Raw genomic sequence first — 22,071 nt, forward strand, 5'->3', positions numbered from 1 at the left:
ATACATGAAACTATGTGATCTAATGACATTAAGGAATAGGTACGCCATATTGAACAGCAAGTTTATTAAGTAAGATAAATGCTCCCCTAGTTCTTACTACCAACGTTCAACTTGAGAAAGCCTGACTCTACAAGGAAGAGCGTCTGGATCTGGGAACACTGATGTGTCACACAGTGCATGGGTATGTCAACATGCTGGTTACCCAGAGACAACAGGAAGAGGGAGGGCAAAAAAACACAAAATGAGCTGTAAATTGATAAATTAGGTTTTCTACATGAGCTCCATGTTTGAGATTTATGACTATTTAATTCAAGAATTAAAAATCCAGGGTGGTCATTGTGGTTCTAGATGTTTGGCATTGGATTCAGTGTCTTACAGACTTAGAGCATCTTACCCTGTTTAGGGCAGTATTTCATTAACACCCTGTTGGCTAAGTTTGGCTCATGAGCCCCGATCTGAGAGGGAGTGTGGTCAAGGTCGGGGGGAGGGAAGATGGTTTAGCAAACAGAGAATTTGCTTTTTTCTCCTCAGTTCTCCTTTGGAGCTTGTTGCTGGTTTAACATCTAGTTTAATTTTCTTCCTGCTTTTGTAAGAAGAGTGTAGATTTAAATTACGTTCCTTACTGTAAGCACTGGTTTTATCTGTGAATTGAAATGCTGCAATTATGGCTAGAATGGTTGCTGAGAATCACTATTTTGATTCCAAAATTAAAAAAAAAAAACACGTTAGGAGAAAGTAGAAGAACTCTCTAATCAGCAAATATGCACTAACATTGTCACTGAGCACGCACTAGGTACTTTTGTAGGGCCTAGGGATACAGAAGTGAATAAAACAGACCAAATCATGGCCGTCATAAGGCTTTCGAGGGGGTAGGTAGAAAATGAATGGAACAGTTGAGTCACCCGTAGAACACAGTGCTAGGGGAAAGCAAAAAGGGGAAGGAAGCAGAGTGAAAATTAGAAGGGACTATAACTTCAGACTGTGTGGTCAGGAAAGGGTTATTCCCTAAATAGGTATAAGTCAGCAAGGATTTGAAGGAAGAGAGAGAGAGGTTTTGAAAATTGTAAGGAAAGGATCTAGGGTACTAGTAATTTCTGCATCTGACTGGCTACACAGGTGTTTTAACTTCATAAAAATTCATCAAAGCTGCACACTTAGAATTTGTTACACATTGTACCTCACTGAAAAGTTTCAAAAAGATGAGCATTTTGAGGGAAAGGAATAATTTCATTCCTTTTAGAATTTTTTATTCCCCAAAGAAGGAAAATATTATTTCAGATATGCTATTACTTCTGGCCACGTGGTAGAGGAAGAACTTCATGCAGACATGGAACATATTTCTATGGAATAGGCTCGTGCCTGCTGTGAGAATCTTCAGACGGAGCTATCTCAGTTTCTGCAGAATTAATCCCTGTGTGCAGTGTTCACCTAATAGGATAACATCAAAAACTTGGTAACAAACTAGTAAGACTTGTTTATATTTATGGGTTCTTTCTCAGTTGTTTATCTGCTCCTAAATGAGCACGTGAGGTGTCACTCTTGGTGGTGGTGGCGGGAGAGGCTGTGACATAGGGTTAAGCACCTGGGCTCCGAGGGCAGAATGCTTGGGGTCAGATCTCAGCTATGTTCCTAAGTAGCTGTTTGATCTCAGGCCTGGGCTTTAAAGGACAAATCTTGCTCAAAGAAAGGTTGGGCCCTTTGCCCAGAGGTCCTGGGAGGTAACCTCTGCCCTCGTACTGTCCTGCCTGGGGCCACACCGAAGAGTCTATGCTAACAGTGGGACGTACAGCTGGGGCTCTGAGCCACAAGGTATCAGCTGTAGGGTATTGCTGTGCTAAACCATAAATGGCAGGATAATGGCTCTCAGTTCTTTGAGTTCTTCTAGTTGATCTCTGAACCTGAGGGTGGGCTTGGATACCTCCTAGCTGTATAGGCTGGGAGGTTATACAATTTCTGAGTCTTGGTTTTCCGAGAATAGACCTTTATGGAGAGCAACTACATAGGAAAAGCTCTCAGCAACGTGCTGGCAACAGGCATACAAACAGGACTGGCCACGCTTATTTCTGCTTTTACCCTTGGTTTTGGATTAGAGGAGGAGAAAGCCTTTGAACTGCTACTGAATGAGACCCTAACTTACATGAAATCTGATGAATCTGTCATGAGAACAGGGAGACATAGAGTACACTTTGTGGCAGGGGCGTGAGGCTGAGTAAAGGCTAAGAGCGGTTGACCATCTGAAAACGTCTCCAGACGCAAGGCGCCATTTGCATATTAGTACCCAAACCAGCCCCACAGCAACAGCGTGCTGCACCAAGACAGAAGAGCCTTTTTGTTCTCAGAACTATCCAGCTATTTCCTACGGCGCAGTTTTCATATTCTCCGATACTACTGTCCCTGCCTATCTTTGTAAAATTAGGACAATCTAATTCTTTTTATTGACAATCTGTACATGTCTTTCATTGCCAAATTTTATTTAATTATATTCATTACCATGAAAAACCACTCATCTTTCTGATTTTGAATTTAGTTAAAAATAAACCATCCCCTTCTGTCCTTTTAAACACTTCTTTAAATAAAAACAGCACAGAATTTTTCTTCAGATAAAAGAATAGTGAATACCAAATTAAAATTGATTAAAAGTAGTAATTTCAAAAGACTCATTCTGAAATTATGTGAACTTACGATATAAAGAATTTACTCTTCAAACATTGAACTATTCTATAATAAAAAGATTAATGTACTTACTTTAAATGTTGGTGAGAGATAATTTTTTAGAAACCAGAATTTCACAGGTGTTTTGGTGTTACGTAAAACAGAAAGCATCATAATTCTGTATAAAATAGGAATGTTAAACTCAATAAGTTAATATCAATAGGAGTTCACTCTGTTTTTCCTAAGGCTTTTAATTATTACACACACACACACACACACACAATTACTTAAAGATATTAAGCTTTCACTCTGAATGATGGAGAAACAGACTGAAGTACCTTCACAAATTATGGTTCCTCATCAAGTATGTAATATATAAGGATACACACATACACACACACACACACACCCCACATAGAATAAATCAATTGCTTTTTGTTTTTTCCAGTTGACTCTGAAATAGCCTTGTTTAGTTGAACTACCTTCTCATCTCTACTCTATTACTGTGTCATTAATACCAGGTGTACAAAACTGCAGGAGTTGAATAATCTTTATTAGTAAGTTCACTGGACAGACCACTTATCTTGCTATGCTAGATCTCTGACCAGGGAAGATACAGATGTATCAAAATTTCCATATTAAAATACCAAGACATATTCAAATAGTTTTGAGGGATTCTCTGATATCCTTCTATATAAAAGGTTAAAAAAATAGCCCTTTGTAGTTAGGAATTAAGCTTTCCTCCTCTTACCCCACCCATCTTTTTTATAAAATAAGGTATTTCCTCACCAGAAAAGGGAAATTTACTACATATACTTTCTCTCACATATCATATTGTTACCACATATGTTCATTTCCTAGCCATAGAGAACACCAATATTCCAAATCAATCAAACTCATGGAATTTAACTGTATTTTAAAAATATACTGCTTGAGGCACCTGGGTGGCTCAGTCAGTTAAGCATCCAACTCTTGATTTCAGTGCAGGTCATGATTTTGGGGTCACGGGATCAAGCCCCACACTGGGCTCCATGCCCAGTGTGGAGCCTGTTTGAGATTCTCTCTTTCCCTTTCCCTCTACCCCTCCCTTGCTTGTGCTAAGTGAATGAATAAAACCTAAAATATATATATATATTTATATGCATATAAATATATATACACACACACATATATATATAGGCGCCTGGGTGACTCAGTCGGTTAAGCTGCTGCCTTCAGCTCAGGTCATGATCCCAGCGTCCTGGGATCGAGTCCCGCATGGGACTCCTTGCTCTGTGGGGACTTCTCCCTCTGCCTGCTCTACCTGCTGCTCCCCCTGCTTGTGTGTGTTCTTTCTCTCTCTGACAAATAAATAAAATCTTAAAAAAAAAAATATATATATATATATATACTGTTCTCATAATTTTAGGTAATCTCAGGGTTGTGAGATCAAGTTCCGTGCTCAGCGGGGAGTCTGCTTGAGAGTCTCTCCCTCCCCCTCTATTCCTCCTCCTACTTGCTCATGCTCTCTCACTCTCAAATTAATTAATTAATAATCTTTAAAAAGAAAGAAAAAAGCAAGGTACAGAACAACAAACGTTGTTACTATTTAAGTAAAAAGTTAAAAATGAAGAAAATGCATTTGCTTATCTATGTGTGTTTGGCAAGCTATGAAAATAATACTGGTTTCCTGTTGGGAGGAGACTGGGTAATTAGAAAACAGGTGGATTGTTTCACTGTATGCTCTTTCATTCTTCTGAACTCTTGAAATTCTTTTTGAACCATGTACTATTTTCAAAGCATTAGATAAAAAATATACCTACCTTAAAAAGCGTTCATATAAATGGCCAGAAGCAACTGAAAATATGTTTAGAACATCTGCTTCCTTTTTGTCTTTTTCTTTATGCAACCTTCTTGTGAAACTTGAATAAGAGAGTATTGACAGCTTCTTAATATGGATTTGTAAACTTTACATACCTAAATACTAAATTTAATACGCAATAAAATTAGGAAAGCCTCTCAAAATAAGCCCCATCTCATACACAAAATGACTGGATCTTTCATTTGGGGTATTTATAATGTATAATTTTTTTCTTCCTGGGTAAAAATTTTATTTAATTAAATTTTTATTTTTATATGCGCAGATATTTAGAAGGACTAAAATTTGGAAAAGAATAAACTATAATCACTAGAGATATATTTTGCCAAACAGGAATTTTTATGACAGTATTTTTCAAATCTTTTCTTACTGTAATCTCCCAAATAAGAAAAATACAGCTGATACTCCCAAGTTATGATTAAACTTAAGATACAAAACTGAAAGCATTATATTATACACAGTATTTATGTGTATGGAGGAGTTACCATCCCAAACGTGCTCCTTCTCCTTTCCCAACACAGCAGTATTTGCCTCTGGTACTTTCTGTATGGCAAGTGGCTGTGCTACGGTTTGACGGTTACCTGTATTCATTCTTGGCTCCACCTTCTGGTTTTAATGAAAGCCAATGGACAAATACCTTTAAAGTGCCCACATTCTGCTTCATTATCCTGTCAAACATACTACTCTCCAAATGATCTCAAAACGAGAGGGTGTGAGCCCTTGTCAATCAGTAACAGTTCAATGCACGTAAAGGAAGAGGAACACCATTCTTACCAAACAAGAAGTCAACTTCAGAAAAAGAGGCATAAACTGCGCACAATCCCAAATGCTGGGAGTGCTTCGGATTGGCAAAATAAAATCTGCCTAGGTTGTTGGATCTATCTGGCCTCAAGTTTCTATTTCTTACCTTTGATTATCACTGGTTCTTCATCATAACTCAAATGAAGCCCAGATCTCTGAGATGCACTTTCAGAGTTCTCTACAATGTGGATCTATAGCAGACAGCTTTTGTGTTTCCTCACCTAACATCCTTTATACTTCTAGTAACAATAACCTACTATTTGGTGGGGGGGCATTCCTTCTCCACTTTCATTCTGTGAGATCTAGGTGGGATAGGCCCTCTCACTGGCTCCAGAGGTAGGCATATGGCCCAAGCATGGTCAGAGTTACAGTGACCCCCATTTGGGACAAATGGCTAACAAGTGGACCAATGAGTCAGCCCTGGGACTTTCTGGAAAGAAGCAATCTCTTCCCACTGGAGATGGCAAACTTCTTCTTCTAAAACTTCATCTGAAAATGAAGGAGGTCAGAGACTAGAACGGAGACATGGAGGAAGAGTTTCTGGACCACAACACCTGAATGCCCAAAGCCAGCTCTGCTCCTGGACTCAACACACGTGAGCCAATCAGTCCTGCTTTGATTAATACAGGCCCCAACCTAATTTATAGATTCCCTATTATATTCAATGTCCAAGGTCTCCGCTAAGCTGGGCTACTTTCTGTTCCTGTGAACATACTCAATCTTTTTGACTTCACACTTTCACTCCCATCTCTAGTTCTGAGATCCCTCCTTCGGAGCCCCTCTTAACCACACACTTCTCCAAGGAATCTTGTCAGAGGTTCCTCCTCACTAGATACAGCCTTTTGCTCTCAGGGTTTGCAGAGCACCTTACTCTCAGATGCCCCACAGCTCCGGTTTCCTATTCTGTTTTATTAACATTTTATGTATCAATCTCATCCCACGAGAGAGGACCAATGCTTTACTTAAATGTGTACCATCTGCAAGCCTGCCACACACAAGATTCCTGATGGATCTATGCTTATAGATAAAAAAAATTCACTGGTAATTACCTTTTAATGGAATCCCACATTCCTTTTTTCTTTTCGTCTTTATCAGTAAGGATATCCTCCTTAATTTTGTCTGGCTTCTTTTGTACCTAGATAACGCAGTAAAGGAAAGTCTTAGAACTGTGCAGCTTTAAACATTACGCTGCGTGGTTAAAAAATGAAACACCCAGGGCACGGTGACACCTGTGACTCTAAGACAGGTGCAGTGACAGAGCCAGGGAAGTACGACATTACGGACACAATCTGGTTTCAGTCATCAGGTCAGCTTCCTGTTGGTAGTTCTTCTGGTGGTTACCTCCACACTGCAAAGTAATATGCTTATACTTGTATTTACTGATTTATCAACTTCAGAGATTATCTACTAAGCATATCTGGAACCGCAGGCTTTGGATATTTTTCATTCTTTGTGATGACAGACAAGCTGCTCACTTCTATCACTCTTCCTCTCTGTCTGGAAGTTTTGGCAGTAATAACATTTTCATTAGTACTACGCAGTGTCTTTGTAGCTTCAAATAATACTTAAATATATATTTTTTGTACCAACAACTTCACGTTTCTCTTGTATACTCTGTAAGATAAGGATACTAATAATATTTCTACCTTTACCCTCCACCTCCCGCCTTACATTAGCTCAACTTTTACTTTAGCATTGTAAATACAGATAATGTCTACATTTGCTTTGGTAAAACCTAATTATAACTTCGGCACTTTGCTATGTTTATTCTACAACTTGAAACTCAGTAGATAGTGCTTATTGTGACAATGTAAATAATATTCACTCAAGAGTCTGTGAGGCCACCAGCACTGGATTACCTCTGTGTAGTGACAGTAACGTGACCACCGTGCCCCTCACGGGAGGCTCTTGATATTTCAGATAGATTCTGCTTTCTGGCATTCCTCCAATAGACAAATATTTTTTCTTGGAATTTTATTGCATTTATTTTTTTCTTGTGGTAATATAAATTTCTTCTTTGCCACGTTAGCTAATATTTTCCAGTTTATTATTCATGTTCATCATGTGGAATTCCTGTCTTCTTGAAGGTATTTTTCTTGGAGCTCAACAATTAACTGCCTATTTCTTTCAATGTTTTCTTTGCATTGGTTTTCAGATTAATATCACAATTTCTCAAAATACCTATCTTCCTCTTTCTCGGTCTTCACTGTCACTGTGATGGCAAACACCTTCAATAAAGGGTATGAAAAATCATTTTTCTAAATCTTCACCCTTCAGGAGATAACTTTGTCTTTACATTTGATTAAGAATTTGGCTAAAGAATCCTAGCTTCAAAGTAATTCTCCTCAGAACAATAAGGGCTTTGTTTTGCTGTCTTGTAACAGCCATCTTGAAAACAAAAAGTCTGATGCTAGTGTTAGTGTCCTTCTATGGCTGTGACCTGCTTTTTTTCCTTGATAGTTATTAGGGTCTCATGGGGCCCATTTTATACCCATGCTAATCTGTGGACCCTTTTGACATGAATATTTTTTTTCTTTCCTTATCTGTGAAATATCTTCCCTCCTCCATTTTCTGTTCTTTCTCTGTGGAATTCCTATTCGTGGGTTGCTAGGGTTGATGGGCTGATCCTTAATGTCATCTTTTCTGCTCCCCTTGTTCTATGTTATTGTGAGAGAGGGATAGTGAGGAGATAGAAATGTGTTATTAAAATCAGCTGAAAGACGTAAGTGGTTGGGCTGCAGAAGGTCTGACTCAGGTAGGGCATGATTACCACCCTCAAAGATTTGGTGGCTATAGTCAAAGAGTTCAATCTGTTCTGTACTACAGACTAACAACTCAAATTAGAACCAATACACAGAGTGAAAAAAATCAGTTCAAGAGAACCTAATTAAGCAGCTTTTCAATGGTCAAAATAGCTCAAAGATGGAATGTTCTTTCGTGCTCCTAGCCTGGCAGAAACGGGATTTCTCTCCTGTTTACAGGACTAGGATAAAACTACCTGGAATACTGTTCCTACAGGGTGTGGGTTTGAGTTAGTATCTGAAGTAGCTGGTCTGGGTTTCATGGGGTTTTTCATCTGAAATGGCCAGAAGGAAATGTATTCAAGGAGAGACTGTGTTACTATTGAGAAAGAAAATCAAGGTCAATACAAGAGAAAGAGAATCAGAGATAAATGTAAGTAACATGTATAACTGATCACGGGATAAAGAACAGAGAAGATTAGGAACAGAGTATGATGTGGGATGCAAGGTAAAATTTGGTGATACAGTAGTTTAGAACCTGGCCAATATGTAAGGTGTGAGCTTTGTTAGCCTATTGTTATTGGATCTTAGAAACTACAACCACATAGTATTTCCTAGTTATCCTTGGAAATTAATTTATACTTTACCGCATTGTAGATAGAGAATAGACTCTGTACGATTTCATTCTTCTGAAAGTTACTGAAACTTTCAATCAAACGTAAAGTTAATTTTTAATCAACATTTTCTGTGTATTTGAAAGACTGCTCATTTGGTGTTAGTGTGTGTTGTGTTCTAAATGTGTCTAGGTCAGAATTTTTAATCTGTTCACATCTTCTCTATCTCTTGATTTTTTGGGTCAGCTTGTCATATCAGGTACTGAGAGATGGGTGTTAAAAATATCCCAGGGGCACCTGGGTTGCTCAGTTGGTTAAGCGTCTGACTCTTGATTTCAGCTCAGGTCATAATCTCAGAGACTGAGCCCTGCATCAGGCTCCATGCTCAGTGGGGATTCGGCTTGAGATTCTCTCCCTCTGGCCCTCCCCCCAACTCTTGCACATGTGCTCCCTCTCAAATAAATAAAAAGTCTTTAAAAAATATCCCAGCATGATAGAAAATTTTAAATTTCTCTTTGAAATTCTATTTCTGCCTCATATATGTAAAATGACTTTATCTTTAGTAATGTTATTTGTCTTGTGTAATATCTCTGGTATTATTTAGCTATGCAAATTTTCTTTAGCTTAGTACTGGCCTAGAATACTTCTGCCAACCTTGAGTTTTATTTTCATCTTCACACTGAAGTTGTATTCTTATGTATTAGGTGTTCTTTCTGCAAACAACATATAGCTGTAATTAAAAAGACAAAAAGCCATTAGGACAATCTTTGTCTTTTAATTAGAACATTGAGTCCATTCATATTTAATGTAATTGAGTGAAATTCTAACTTATTATTTTGTGCTTCCTTTATATCCCATATATTCTTTCTTTCTTATTCCATTTACATTAATTTATTTTATTACATTTTCCCTCTTCGTTATGGCATTAATACTTTGTTTCTATGCTTTTAGTGGTTATCTTAGAAGTTAAATTTATATTTGTCTTTAAGTCTAAAAGTAATCATTACCCTTGCTCTGGTCTGTATAAGATTTCATATCTAATTGAAAACAACAGTGTTTATCTTACAGCTTAAAAGTTATTGTTATATTTTTTAATGTCACTTATTTTTAAAATCCTCCCAAGATCTTACGATTGTTTTATATATTCACTGTTCATAGAATTATCCACACATTTACCATTTTCTCCGCTCTTCATTCTTTTAAAACTCAAATGTTTCCTCTGATATAATTTTTTTTTCTGTCTGAAGTACTTCTCCTTTAGTGTAAGTGTGCTAGTGACAAATTCAGTTTTTTTCATTTGTCTGAAAATATTTTGTTTCCTCTTGAAAGATATCTTTTCAGGGTAAATTATTCTAGACTGGCATTCCTTTTTTCATTCAGTATTTTTAAATATCATTCCAGAACCTTCTGGCTTTCATTCTTTTTTTTTTTTTCCTGACTTTCATTCTTACTGAGAAATCAATGATCAGACTATCTATAGCTCTTTGAAGGTAATGTTTCCTTTTCCTTCTGATTACTCTAAAGATTTCTCTTTGGTTTTCTGTAGTTTTATCAGAAAATAGGTGTGAATTTTCTTTTAATTATCTTGCTCATTAATCACTGGACTTCTTGAATATGTAAATGGTAACTTTCATCAATTCATGAAAACTCTCAGTCATTATTCCTTCAAATATTAAACGTACCTCTTTTTTTAATGTGAGTATAGTTGACACACAATGTCACATTTACCTCATCCTCTTCCATCTTTGTCTGGAACTCCATTTAAAATTATATTAATTATTCAATACTCACAAAGCACTTTACAAACTGAACTATATTATCCTTGTAACAGACATGTAAGGTAGGTTCCATTATTAACAACAATTTATAGATGAGGAAAATGAGACAGAAAGGAGCTAAGCAATCTCTCCGAGGTCATGCAGCTAGAAAGTGGTGGAGCCAGGTTAAGTGCAAATACCAAATCTTTAATTTCTCATTCTACTTTCCTAGGCCTTTTATGGTCTCTGCTGCATTATCCTCTTTTTTAAATGTCCCTGTTGCATTAGGAATACTATCTTCCAATTCATTAATTCTCTCTTTAGACATGTAAAAGTCATCCACTGAATTTTTAATTTGGGTTACTGTATCACTCAGTTTCAGAAGTTCTACTTTAAAAAAATCAGATATGCACTTTTTATAGTTTTCTGTTCCCTGCAACTGTTTTCAAGCTTGTCTTTTATTTCTTTAAATATCGTAAGCACAGTTGTTTCAGTGTCAATAATTCTAATACAGAGAGTGTATATGTGTCTGCTTTCTGTTGTTTCTGCTGGTTTTCTCCATGTTTTTGGATAGAATCTTATTCCAGAGATGTACAGATGTTTCTGCCAAACGCCTGCACAACCTCATCAATCTGGAACTAGTCTAGTGCAAATTCAAGGCTCAGGGGTTTCCTGGATACTTGCACAAAACAAATTTGGGCTAAAAGACGGAATAATTTACTAGGGTCACCTTTACCCTGAAGCTATAGCCAGCTTATTGCCGAGAGGGTCTTCTAACAGGCCACCCACTTTATATGGGTGTAAGGTTTTACTTTCTGTCCCAATCACCCTGCAAATTAAATCAAAAGTTCAGGTGTACCAGGATGGACAAATGTTCTCAGGACAAGAGAGGCTTCTGTGCTTGCTTACTTCACTAGGCTCTTATTTTCCTTTTAATTTTGATTTTGTATTTCCTTGTTATCCTTATTATTTTGTTACTGCTTTTGTCATTTTTGTCATTGCTTTTAAGACGTTTCAAAAACATCACTTAACATCACTTTTTCATTTCAGGGCTAACTTTTCAACCTGTGTTCCTGATCTCATCTCTAGAGCCTAATTTGTAACACTACCTGGCTATGGATACAGTAGATCTAACAGACACATCCTAACTTAGAAAAAGTTGTTCCATTTTTTATCTTCAAACTCTCTGCCTTCCCTTCATGAACTTAATCTTCTTCTTCCTTTCATGCCAGAGTTCCAATATAACTTTTTGGGTAGTAAAATTGCGAAATTAGTTGTAAAATAATATTAATCAATTAAGAGTTAAAAAAGATAATTCTTAATACTAAGAACAAAATAGCAAGAGTTTCTGCCTCACATACTTGTACTTCCAGTATTTTGCTCTTGAAGCTGTTTATCACAACAATGACATCTCCCTGGTCTGGCTCAGAGTCAGTTCCTTCATGCCTAAAAGCAGAAAAGCATGTAGATGTCCACAATCAGCTCCAGAAAAGACATGTGATTATGATGGTATAAATAACAGAATAAATTCATTTTGCAAAAAGCATAAACGTAACATCACTGTGTTTATATATTTGTTGTTTTCTGCAATTAAGATATACTATAACACACTATAATTTTCAGAATTACCCAGTTTTAACCTAATACAAATTAAAATTGTATAAAAGTAATTCATGAAATTGAATATTGCCTAACCACTGAGCAATCCCAAATTAACGCTTATCTTTGCTGCTATATACCAAGATTACAAAAGTCAAATCTATCACGTCTTTGATATATTACAGTAATTAATATGAAATGCTTTTGAGACTTTAAAATAAGTTGTTATATATCATAATTGAAGGGATTCTATACTGTCCAACAACTTTTCAATATTCAGCAGTCATTTTCAAACACCAAAATTTGAAGTGTAGTTAAACCTGTAAGACCAAAAATGTGTCTAAATGGTCACCTGCATCATTTGAATATTTATATTTTATATAACGTATTTCACTGTCTAATTTTCAAAACTGCATAAACAAATCAAATATGACAGCTCTGACCAATAATTTTAGATACCCTTCTATGTAAAGAAAAATACATAAAATACTGTTAAAAACATTTACAATAAAGTTGAATTTTGTCAAAGAGGGAATGCAATCAGAGGTCAAATTAGTAGGTACTTTGAGTTTAGTCAGATTCATAACACACACTGAACACTTTCCTAAGATGAAGATTGGAGGGGTTATAGGACTATGCTGACTAACACATGCCTTTGACTCCCTCTTTCTCCCAATTCCCCAGCTGAAGCGGTTAAACCAAAGTAGAAGGCACAGCCACACCCACCAATTACCACTAGGAAATGGAAAGGGTTCCAACTTATGTACTAGAAATGGCAAATTTCTTAAACTGTTCAAGAGCTTCCAGTCATAAATGTTGCTCAAGGACATCAGCAACTTTAGCCATTGAATCCACTGTCCAGTGAGAGCGGGGTAGGGCCCGGTCACACACATTGTAGCAAGACCCACACAAGATCTAAAGCAAACTCCTTCCATCCAACCAGATGGTAGAGGTAGTATCGAGGAAGACTCTTACTCTATTTCAGGCACCATTTCAAGCACTTTAGAGATGTTGGCTCATTTGACCCATACAATCACCCTTTGAGGCGGGTACAATTATCATCCTAGATCCCAACAGCCCAGGCAGTCTGGATCTTCCCAACTGCACTATTTGATCTTTCTAAGTAAAGCTCAGCAACTAAAACCCATTGCACACGTAAGTACAGTCACAGGTTAGATGAAGAGAATAAGCTAATCAAGCAAGCAGAGGACAAGGACTTCACTTAGAATTACTGCCGGAAAAAAGGGGAGAATTCAAATAATTTTACATAGTCAATGAGATGTGAGAGAAGATTGTATCTCAGTAAAAGCCATTTACCAAAATGAAAGGATTCACTACATCTCAGGAAGTATTATTATTATTTTTTAAAAAGGACATATACCTATTTTTCTGGAAATTCTAAGTAGAAAAAATAATTCAAATTTTTGGAGAGGAAAAATAAACCACCCTGCCTCTCATTTCTTAGCCAAAACATTAAAAACTTAATTTACACATGAAAAATTTTGAAGTGGTTTATATCACTCACCCAACTATTTGATAAATATCTTCAGATTTTCCTTCACGTAATTTCAGTATCCAAGCACCTGGGTTCGCTTTTAATTGAAAATATCCCTTTCAGAATGAGAAAAATATGATGATAGTTATAGGACTAAAACATCCAATTGTTCAAAAATGATTCTACATGAACGACTCAAGAGAGTGTTAACTAACTGGAGTGAATAAATTCTATACATGAATTCCAAAAAGGAGATTTGCCAATATCATGAAAGTATGATTCCCTCCATTTTTATTACCTTATTTAAGAATTCAATTTTGTTTTATGGGAGCTGTTCAGCAATAGCAGGATGAAATCGATTTCATCTTATTATCAGGAGAACTTAAGAGGATTTCACCAAAATGTGTAATTAAATACAATCGATTAAGTATTTATAATACTTACGAGATTGGCCATCACTATTGTATCAACCACAACAGGTTTATTTTTTGTGCCAAGTGTAAACTGCAGGCCCCGAGGAGGTTGTTCTGTCATTGTATCGAAGCAATGTCCTTCCAGCAGTAGATACTCTAGTTCATATTCTGCTATAACAGTTCTCTCAATCTATGGGAAAACAGGTCATTGTTTTTGGTATTAGTAACTCTCATAATTCGAATTTTGTAATAAATAAATGGAAGTATTTTAATATTGGCCAATGTATTGTGGAGACAACATCAAGTCTTTTACATGAGTGACTGAATAGTTGAACTATTTCTTAAAGACCAAAACTCATGATAAGTTTGTTTTTTTTTTTCCCTTTCCTGTGACATCAGCTCTACACCAGCCTCATGATCTGTGCACCAGAATCACAGGCAGGAAGAGCTCATGGAGTTGTAGTATTTGAAGATCTCTTCAAGGCAGAGTGAGATGGGAAATTCCTCAGAGAACCTGCTTCATCGGCTGTCGCCCTAGAGCCCTTTCCAATGTGGCAAGAAGGCCAACTTATCATCATCCATCATCTCTCTTGTAATTAAAAAAAAATGCACTCAAAATAGCACATGCTCATCAAAATAATTTGCAAATAAAAAATGTGGAAAAGAGGAAAAGCAGCAATTACTTAGACTAAACATTCCTGTACAATCAACACACTGATATCTTTTTCTCTTTTCCATAAATATTTTTCTAAGGAAGTGTAACCTGCTTTTTCATTAAATACAGCTTTCTATGAACATGTCCCTGTCTCTACAAATACCCTTTTAAATGGCTGGGCATTCCAATTGTTTCCAGATTTTCCTCTACTGCAAATGTTAGAATATTTTAGGGATAACACTTTTTCTCTACTTCATAGGAAAAACATAAGCAGACATGAGAATAAATCAAATGGTAAGTGATTTTTACATAATTTGGTAATTTTGTTGAGCAGGTAAGACAGTAATGCTATCTATATTTTATTTCATTACAGGCTTCTGACACTTTTTAAATGTGTTTAGAATATAAAGTATTTGAAAATATTCTATACTGTATAGCTGCTTTTCTTTGTAATTACCACAGAAATAATGTTAACACTTGTGTGTAGCATTCCTCTTTAAGTCCAGTTCTTAAGAACAAAGAAGTACCTTCTTTGACAACAGCGCTTGTTTCAACTTTAGATTCTGAATCAGCTGTTGAACTCTAGTAACGAGCTTCATACACTTCACTGACCTGTGTCCCCAGCGCTCACAGCATCATGCATGGATGGAAACATTCACGTGGGATAGTCTCAGAATGTGAGAATATTACAAGTGAGAAAAAGGCTGTAGAGCTCTTCTAGATCATTCCTTCATTTTACAGATAAGGGAAATGTACCCCACAGTGGGTGTGAAGCTTAAATATTTTTCTTCATGAGATATTAGGGCAGAGTTCAAAGTATGTTCAATCAGGTTGTGACTAAAAAAAACCTTTATTTCATATTAATGTGAAAGTTTCTCTCATCTCTAGAGTTGTAGAACAGACATCAATTCTGTGGACTGACTCAAACCACAACACCAAAAATAGCCAATTCGTTTTTCAAAGAGTTTTTTTCTAGTAAAAATATTTTAAGTTTATTGATAATTTCATAAAAGTAATTTGTTAAATCCATTCCTATTCTCAAGGTTTATTTTTAGCAAATAAATTTGGGAATTTGTGATTTTTTTGTGATGTTTACATCTCCTTTACATATTATACCTGTTCTAAATATTACCTGTTGATAGGAGACATGAATTTAATATCTTTCAAATAGAACTTTGAGTGCATATTAATATTTCTAATAGAAGTGTTTATTGTATTGTTCTGTGGTTAAATTGTACAGAAGTTAGTTCCTTCCTTTAAAAGAAGTGTAAGTTGAATTATAAAGATCATCATTTGGGTTTATAAACGATTATCTATGGCGCTAAAATAGGAATTCTTTAACAATTACATTGGCAGTGGGCGTCTAGATTACGGCTGACCCTCGAACAGCACAGATTTGAACTACACAGACCCCACTATCTGTGGGGTTTTTTTTGATACAGTACAGTACTGTAAATGTATTTTCTCTTTTTTTGTAAGAATTTTCATGGTTTCTCCAGCTTACTTAAAGAATTTAAAAAATTAGGAATTTCCCAAGAGTACAATATGTAATATATAAAACAAACAAAAAAAAACTATTCATTGACTGCTTATGTTATTAGCAAGGCTTCTTATCAACAGCAGGCTATCAGTAGTTAAGTTTTGGGGGAGGCAAAATTTATACGTGGGTTTTCGACTATTATGGGGGAGGGATCAGTGGCCCTGACCCCCATGTTGTTGAAGAGTCGACCATACTGCATTTCAGAAGCAACTAATAAAGTTTTCTGTGACTTCCTTTTTAGTATAGCCACATCCCCTTGTCCTTCAACAACCTTTTAGTCCTCACTCCCTCTTCCTTGATAAACATCCACGAGTACTTCAGGTGTTTTGAGATCTTTCAGATCTAGGCTGTGATGGAACACAACCGAGGGGTATCTGGACGCAGTCTTCAAGACAAGCTCAGCGAATAACCACCTCTGAACTCCAGGTGGAAGGGCTCATCTCCCTCTAGCTACTTCTGTCCCCCTTCATTATGGCATTGATGCCAGTTGTGCCATAAACCACGTGAACAAAGTCCTGGTAAGGGAGAGTTTCTCTCCATCACATTTTTTTAGGTGTTGATGTGATCTCCAGGAATTGGACGCAGCCGGGGAGGACTTGCCTGAGAGTGTGTGTCACAAACCTCTCATTCTGAGCCTCAGTTTTTCAGCGTGCACCTTCCTTTGGACCTACAACCCCAGCAAGTGTCTCTACTTTGTTAGTTCACAGTCTTCCAGGACCATGGCGGTAATATTCTAAGTATGTACAGAACATAGTGGAAGAGAAGAGCCTTGGAAGTAGTTAACTCTTTCAGGTGTGAGAACTTGCAATTTCCTTCCATTTATTCATTCGATCTATGCAGACAGAAAGAATTCTCTAAGGCCTTCTAAAATAAACAGAAGTATTGATCATTTATAGAGCTTCTAGGGGCGCCTGGCGGGCTCAGGTGGTGATGCATCCAACTCCTGATCTTGGGGTTGTGGGCTCGAGCCCCACGCTGGGAGTAAAGACCATTTCAATAAATAAAGAGCTTCTAAAAAGACACTCTGTACCTGTTACCTACAGCAAACAATGGTCAGTTCATCTCCATTAACTGTTTAATAGCTGCTGTAAATTTTGCCAGTCAATCTAATTCTTTTCTAAGCTGCGTTAACTCTCCCACCACAAACTTTTTACATTTGGCTGGAATCTGTACATCTCTTTGACTGGTAGAGGTCACCGAACTCTCCGAATGAGGGATCCAGTAGGTCCTTCAAGGGAGCCGGCTGATTGCAGCGAAAACAGGACTTCTTACTTTTTGCCAAATTCCTTTCTGAATTTTCCCTCCTGGATTTTATTACTTTTCTGCCTTCCTATTCTTTCTTTCCTTTTTCTTTTTTCTTTTTAAAGACTTTATTTATTTGACAGAGAGAGAGATCACAAGTAGGCAGAGAGAGAGAGAGAGAGAGAGAAGCAGACTCCCCGCTGAGCAGACATCCCAATGCGGGGCTCAATCCCAGGACCCTGAGACCATGATCTGAGCCGAAGGCAGAGGCTTTAACCCACTGAGCCACCCAGGAGCCCCTGCCTTCCTACTCTTTCCCTGGATGTGCAGGGCTCATGTCTGGCGATGGCTACAGCTGAGTTTTAGGTCCTTCTCTGCAGCCAGGGTCTGTGTTCCACCCAAGGGACAAGAAACCACACAGTCGACTCGAGCACCTCAGAAGAAACCCACCTCGAAGGAGAATCTTTAGACAAAGTTAGCGCACGAGAAACAAACATGGGGAGTAATCTCAACCAAATTAGCAGGTCAAGGCAGAAAGAGGCACTGAGCACACTGAGGAGGAGGCCCTTGGTCTCTCTTCTGGATACCTATTCTCTAGGTAAGCTCTTCTAAAATGCTTCTGTTGTTTGGGGTTTCTGAATACGGGGTTTTGAAAGACTCGTATTTTAAAATAGCCTCCTCCCCCTTTTAGGGCAGTAGGCTGAATGCAACAGGCAGGGTAGAGAAGGGCCCTCATTTCTTGGCAGAGGATCATCAGGCGGGGATGGAGATGGAGGGAGGAAGTGATGGAAGAGGGTAGGGTGGAGGGAGGGGTAGGGATGGAGGTAGTGGGGTAGAGGGCGGGTAGGGAGAGCAGGGGGTTGGGAAGCGGCACACGCAGCCTGCAGCTCTGAGCAAGCACTGTTCCCTGCCTTCTACCTGGTTGGGCTGCTTTCTCTGGCCATGAGCTGTGGCGCAAAATAGAGCTTGAGATACAAATGCTCTTTTCAGAGTTAAAAACCAAATTTCAGGGCAAAACAGGTATTTCCGGTGTTGTCCTAAGCTGCTGTTTCTGACTCTGTATTCTCTACATTGTCCATCTTAGAGGAGCGCCTGAGAACCTGGGGGCCGCAGCCACAAAGCCAGCGAGAGCATCTAGGAACCTGGGAAATTCGAGTGGCTGAATCTTTAAGTTAGGGAAACTCAAAAATCAAAGGGAAGACCAGATCAGGAGCTGGAACCATAAGGAAGACAATTCTGGGGGCAGCCGCAGCATGACCTCGCGCTCGCTGCGGTTACAGGGGCTAAGAATCGACCTCATTCCTCTCTCCTGACAGAACTTGACAAGACCACTTACATCCTTGAGGTGAATGTTGTCAAGGTCACAGTTGCTGTGTACTGTTTCAACCAACCAGCCTTCGGGAGTAATCATGTTGAGGGTGAGAAGGGGGGCTTCAGGGATATCTAAGAATGTCGCCACGGGTCCAGTAATGCCATCAGCCACCAACACCAGCTCTGGCTCCAGAACAAAACGATAGAAGCTGTCAAAAGAACATAAATAAAAATACGTACGGTGACCAAAATTCAGATTTCTTCTGTTTAAAATATTTAAAAATTGAAAATGGCTTAAAAACATGACCCAAAGTCTCAAGTTAAAAAAAAAACAAAAAACTAAAACATAGTATACTGCAGAAGAGTTAATGCCTGGAAACAGCAGACAATTCCCTAAGATTACATATGCCCTTGGTGATTGTTTCTTAACGCACATGATTAGATTAACATATACTGACTCAGGTCGGTTCTGCTAGTTTCTGATCTGCATTTGCTCACTAATCCTTCTTCAGATTTGAGCGTGGTCCACTTTCCAGCCATTTTATTGGATCTTAGCAGCACTCATCATAGGAAGAGAAATGATAACCAGAAAGTAATTAAATTCAAGCAAATTAGAATTCTGGTAAAAGTTCAGTTAAAAACAGACAGGACTGAGTTGAAGACAGCGGCTTACTAACAGAGCTCTAGTGTATTTTAGGAATTAGCTCTGTTATTAAGAATCATGACTTCTGCTATTTGGAGTCAAGGGGTCGGCTGCGCTGTAGTTAGCTCCGGGCTGGGCTGGCAGGGAACCCACTACCAGGCCGGTATGTCTCCCCTCCAGGGCCACTGGAAAAAGGACTGCGGCTGGTCACTGGTGGCTGGCTGCAGACTGCCCTCGGGTCCCTGCCACAGGGGCCCCTCCATGTCGCTGGGTCAGAGAAGCACGGGAGAGCAAGACATGGAGAATGCCAGCATCCCACAAGCCGCAGTCTTTGTTAACCTAGTTAGTTGCCCAAGAAACTTTCCATTACTTTCGCCACGTGCTTTCCATGAGAAGCGAATCACTAGCAGCGGCCCAAGATCAAGGAGCAGCCGCAGAGCAGATGAACCCCAGGAGACCACGATCACTGGCAGCCGTGTCCGAAGCTGCCGACTGCAGGCAGTGGAGTGAAGGAGACACGGGCCAGAGAACGCGCGGACGAAACCAGTACTTGGGATCGCCCAGTGTGGCGGAAATGCCATTGAGCTGGCTGCTGAGCCAGGTCTGTGACTTAGTGAAAACAATCGGGCAGCAGAGAGGAAGTTAAAGGCAAGCTGCAGGCGGAGGTACAGTGAAGGGGGGAGCTGTGTGTGTGTGTGTGTGTGTGTGTATGAGTAATCTGCGAAGAATCTGAGAAGAGAAAGAATGCCGAAGAGGAGAAAAAGTCAGGGCTCCAGGGGAGAGGAAATGAGGAGAGCAGTTTATTTCTCTTTTTAAATTGAGTAAACTCTCAGGAAGGAAAGGCCTGGCAGAGAGGTTAAAGATTCGGAGCAAAGGGACTGTGTGATAAAGGCAGGCTCCAGAACACGTGAGAAGCATGGGCACAAGCAGAAAGAGAGGGTTGGCAAGAGGAGAGAGAGCACCCCCTTCCGCTGCCCCACTGGGAACAAACTGAGGGTTTTGGAGGGGATGGGGGTGAGGGCATGGGTGAGCCTGGTGGTGGGTACTAAGGAGGGTGCATGGAGCACTGGGTGTGGTGCATAAACAATGAATGCTGGAACACTGAAAAAATAAAATGGAACAAAAAAGAAATAAACATTTAGAAAGAGAAAAGAAAAAGTAAAGGGCTGGGGACCAATGGTTATCTCGTTTGCTTGACAGATGCTACTGAGCCAATATGCTTCTCTGAGCTCACCGTTCCAAACCCGTTTCACAGTTTCTGTGCCGTGCAGCCTCATTAACCACTCAAAGCCTTAAGGGTCACACCACCTTAGAGGTCAAATTCTTTCCCTCCTAACAGATTGTGCTTGCTTATGTTCAATATTCTTACTCTTTATTATACAACCCAAAGCTTTACAGAGATACTATGGAGATCTCTACTTGTATGACTAAAACTTCTCTACTCACAGAGCTAACCGACCGCTCAGTTAGTGGCCAAAAGAAGATGACAGCTTTTGTTTGGGTTTGGGACATGATATAATCTCAAATACAAGAGATAAATGAGAAGTCAGAGAACAATGTGAATAAGATATGACAACAGGAGTCTCAAGAAAGGAATGAATGTACCCTGTACTTTCATCTAAATTCTTTACATTTCCCATTTTATTGCTTTCCAAATATTAAAAATATTCGCCATGTTTAAAATATCTGCTCAAGGCAATAATCTCTGCTATGTTTCCTAATTATAACAAATACAATTGAATAAGTAAACAAGGGATTAGGTGAATGCAACTTTCTTGTCTTGTGTTTGCATATATTCTTTCGGAGCTACATAATTACGTTATACAAAGAAAAGCACATTAACAAGCCTTTTTTCTGTCCCATGACATCTGAAAGATACTGTATATTCCTCTCAGTAAGAGTGGCCCAAAATGATAGTGATTCTGATCCTGAAAGAGGAGGAAGGGTCTATTTCTATCCCTATTTGAAAGACAATGTTATTTCAACAGTACAGTATTAATGTGGAATGTTGGCTTATAATAAGTATTTTCTATATTAATGAAATAGTATTTTACACTATTTACATCCCAATACTTCCAAATAATGAGATGATATCCTAAAGATCATTTTGATAATTCAGCTCTGAAGTATTGAAAATATAGCTAAACAGGGATGCCTGGAGGGCTCAGTCGGTTAAGCATCTGTGTTCGGCTCAGGTCATGTTCCCAGGATCCTGGGATTGAGCCCTGCATTGGGCTCCCTGCTCAAGACAGGAGTTGGTTCCTTCTACTCCTTCTGCCTGCTCCCTCCCTCTGCTCATGCCCAGCAATCCCAAATAAATAAAATCTTTACAAAGAAAGGAAATTACAGCTAAATAAAAAATGGTTTGATTCAACTTTATTTTCCTCTTGTGTATTTCCAAATAGGTATTCTTAGATCACATTTCCAAAAATACCCACCGACAAACATAAGTCCTTGTAAATTCTGCAATTAGACTGGATCAATTTTACTGCTTAGGTTATTTTAATTTTATATCAGTTAAGGTTAAAAAATTATCTTTGATCTTCTGGTCTATTTCAATTAAGCACCAGACCCAGTAATTACGGTCCTTTATTTATTTATTTATTTATTTATTTAGTCTTAGCATTTGCAAAGCTTTTGAAATGAAATGACATTCGGTTAGACTCACCTCTTTAAAGGGGCTTCTGAAAGCTTACCCCTACAGTTCATGAACAATTTTATCTTCATATTGATAATCTTGCCAAGTACCT

General features: G+C 38.4%; 1 protein-coding gene across 3 annotated transcripts in view; it reads right to left on the reverse strand.

The window, feature by feature from the left end:
* Positions 1 to 22,071, reverse strand: part of UGGT2 (UDP-glucose glycoprotein glucosyltransferase 2) — a 194,996-nt gene that overhangs the window by 22,614 nt on the left and 150,311 nt on the right. For 2 of the 3 annotated variants that reach the window (XM_047720254.1, XM_047720253.1), the window contains exons 26-33: positions 21,990 to 22,069; positions 18,704 to 18,887; positions 13,962 to 14,120; positions 13,548 to 13,633; positions 11,785 to 11,869; positions 6,361 to 6,446; positions 4,455 to 4,553; positions 2,746 to 2,830 (exon numbers count right to left, since the gene is read on the reverse strand). In XM_047720254.1, the coding sequence (XP_047576210.1) occupies positions 2,746 to 2,830; positions 4,455 to 4,553; positions 6,361 to 6,446; positions 11,785 to 11,869; positions 13,548 to 13,633; positions 13,962 to 14,120; positions 18,704 to 18,887; positions 21,990 to 22,069 (864 nt within the window). Of the gene's footprint in view, positions 1 to 2,745; positions 2,831 to 4,454; positions 4,616 to 6,360; positions 6,447 to 11,784; positions 11,870 to 13,547; positions 13,634 to 13,961; positions 14,121 to 18,703; positions 18,888 to 21,989; positions 22,070 to 22,071 lie in introns of those variants that run through there. The other variant, XM_047720256.1, reaches the window with a different exon arrangement.

The sequence above is a fragment of the Lutra lutra genome, chromosome 3, assembly GCF_902655055.1.
Source record: "Lutra lutra chromosome 3, mLutLut1.2, whole genome shotgun sequence".
NCBI lineage: Eukaryota > Metazoa > Chordata > Mammalia > Carnivora > Mustelidae > Lutra > Lutra lutra.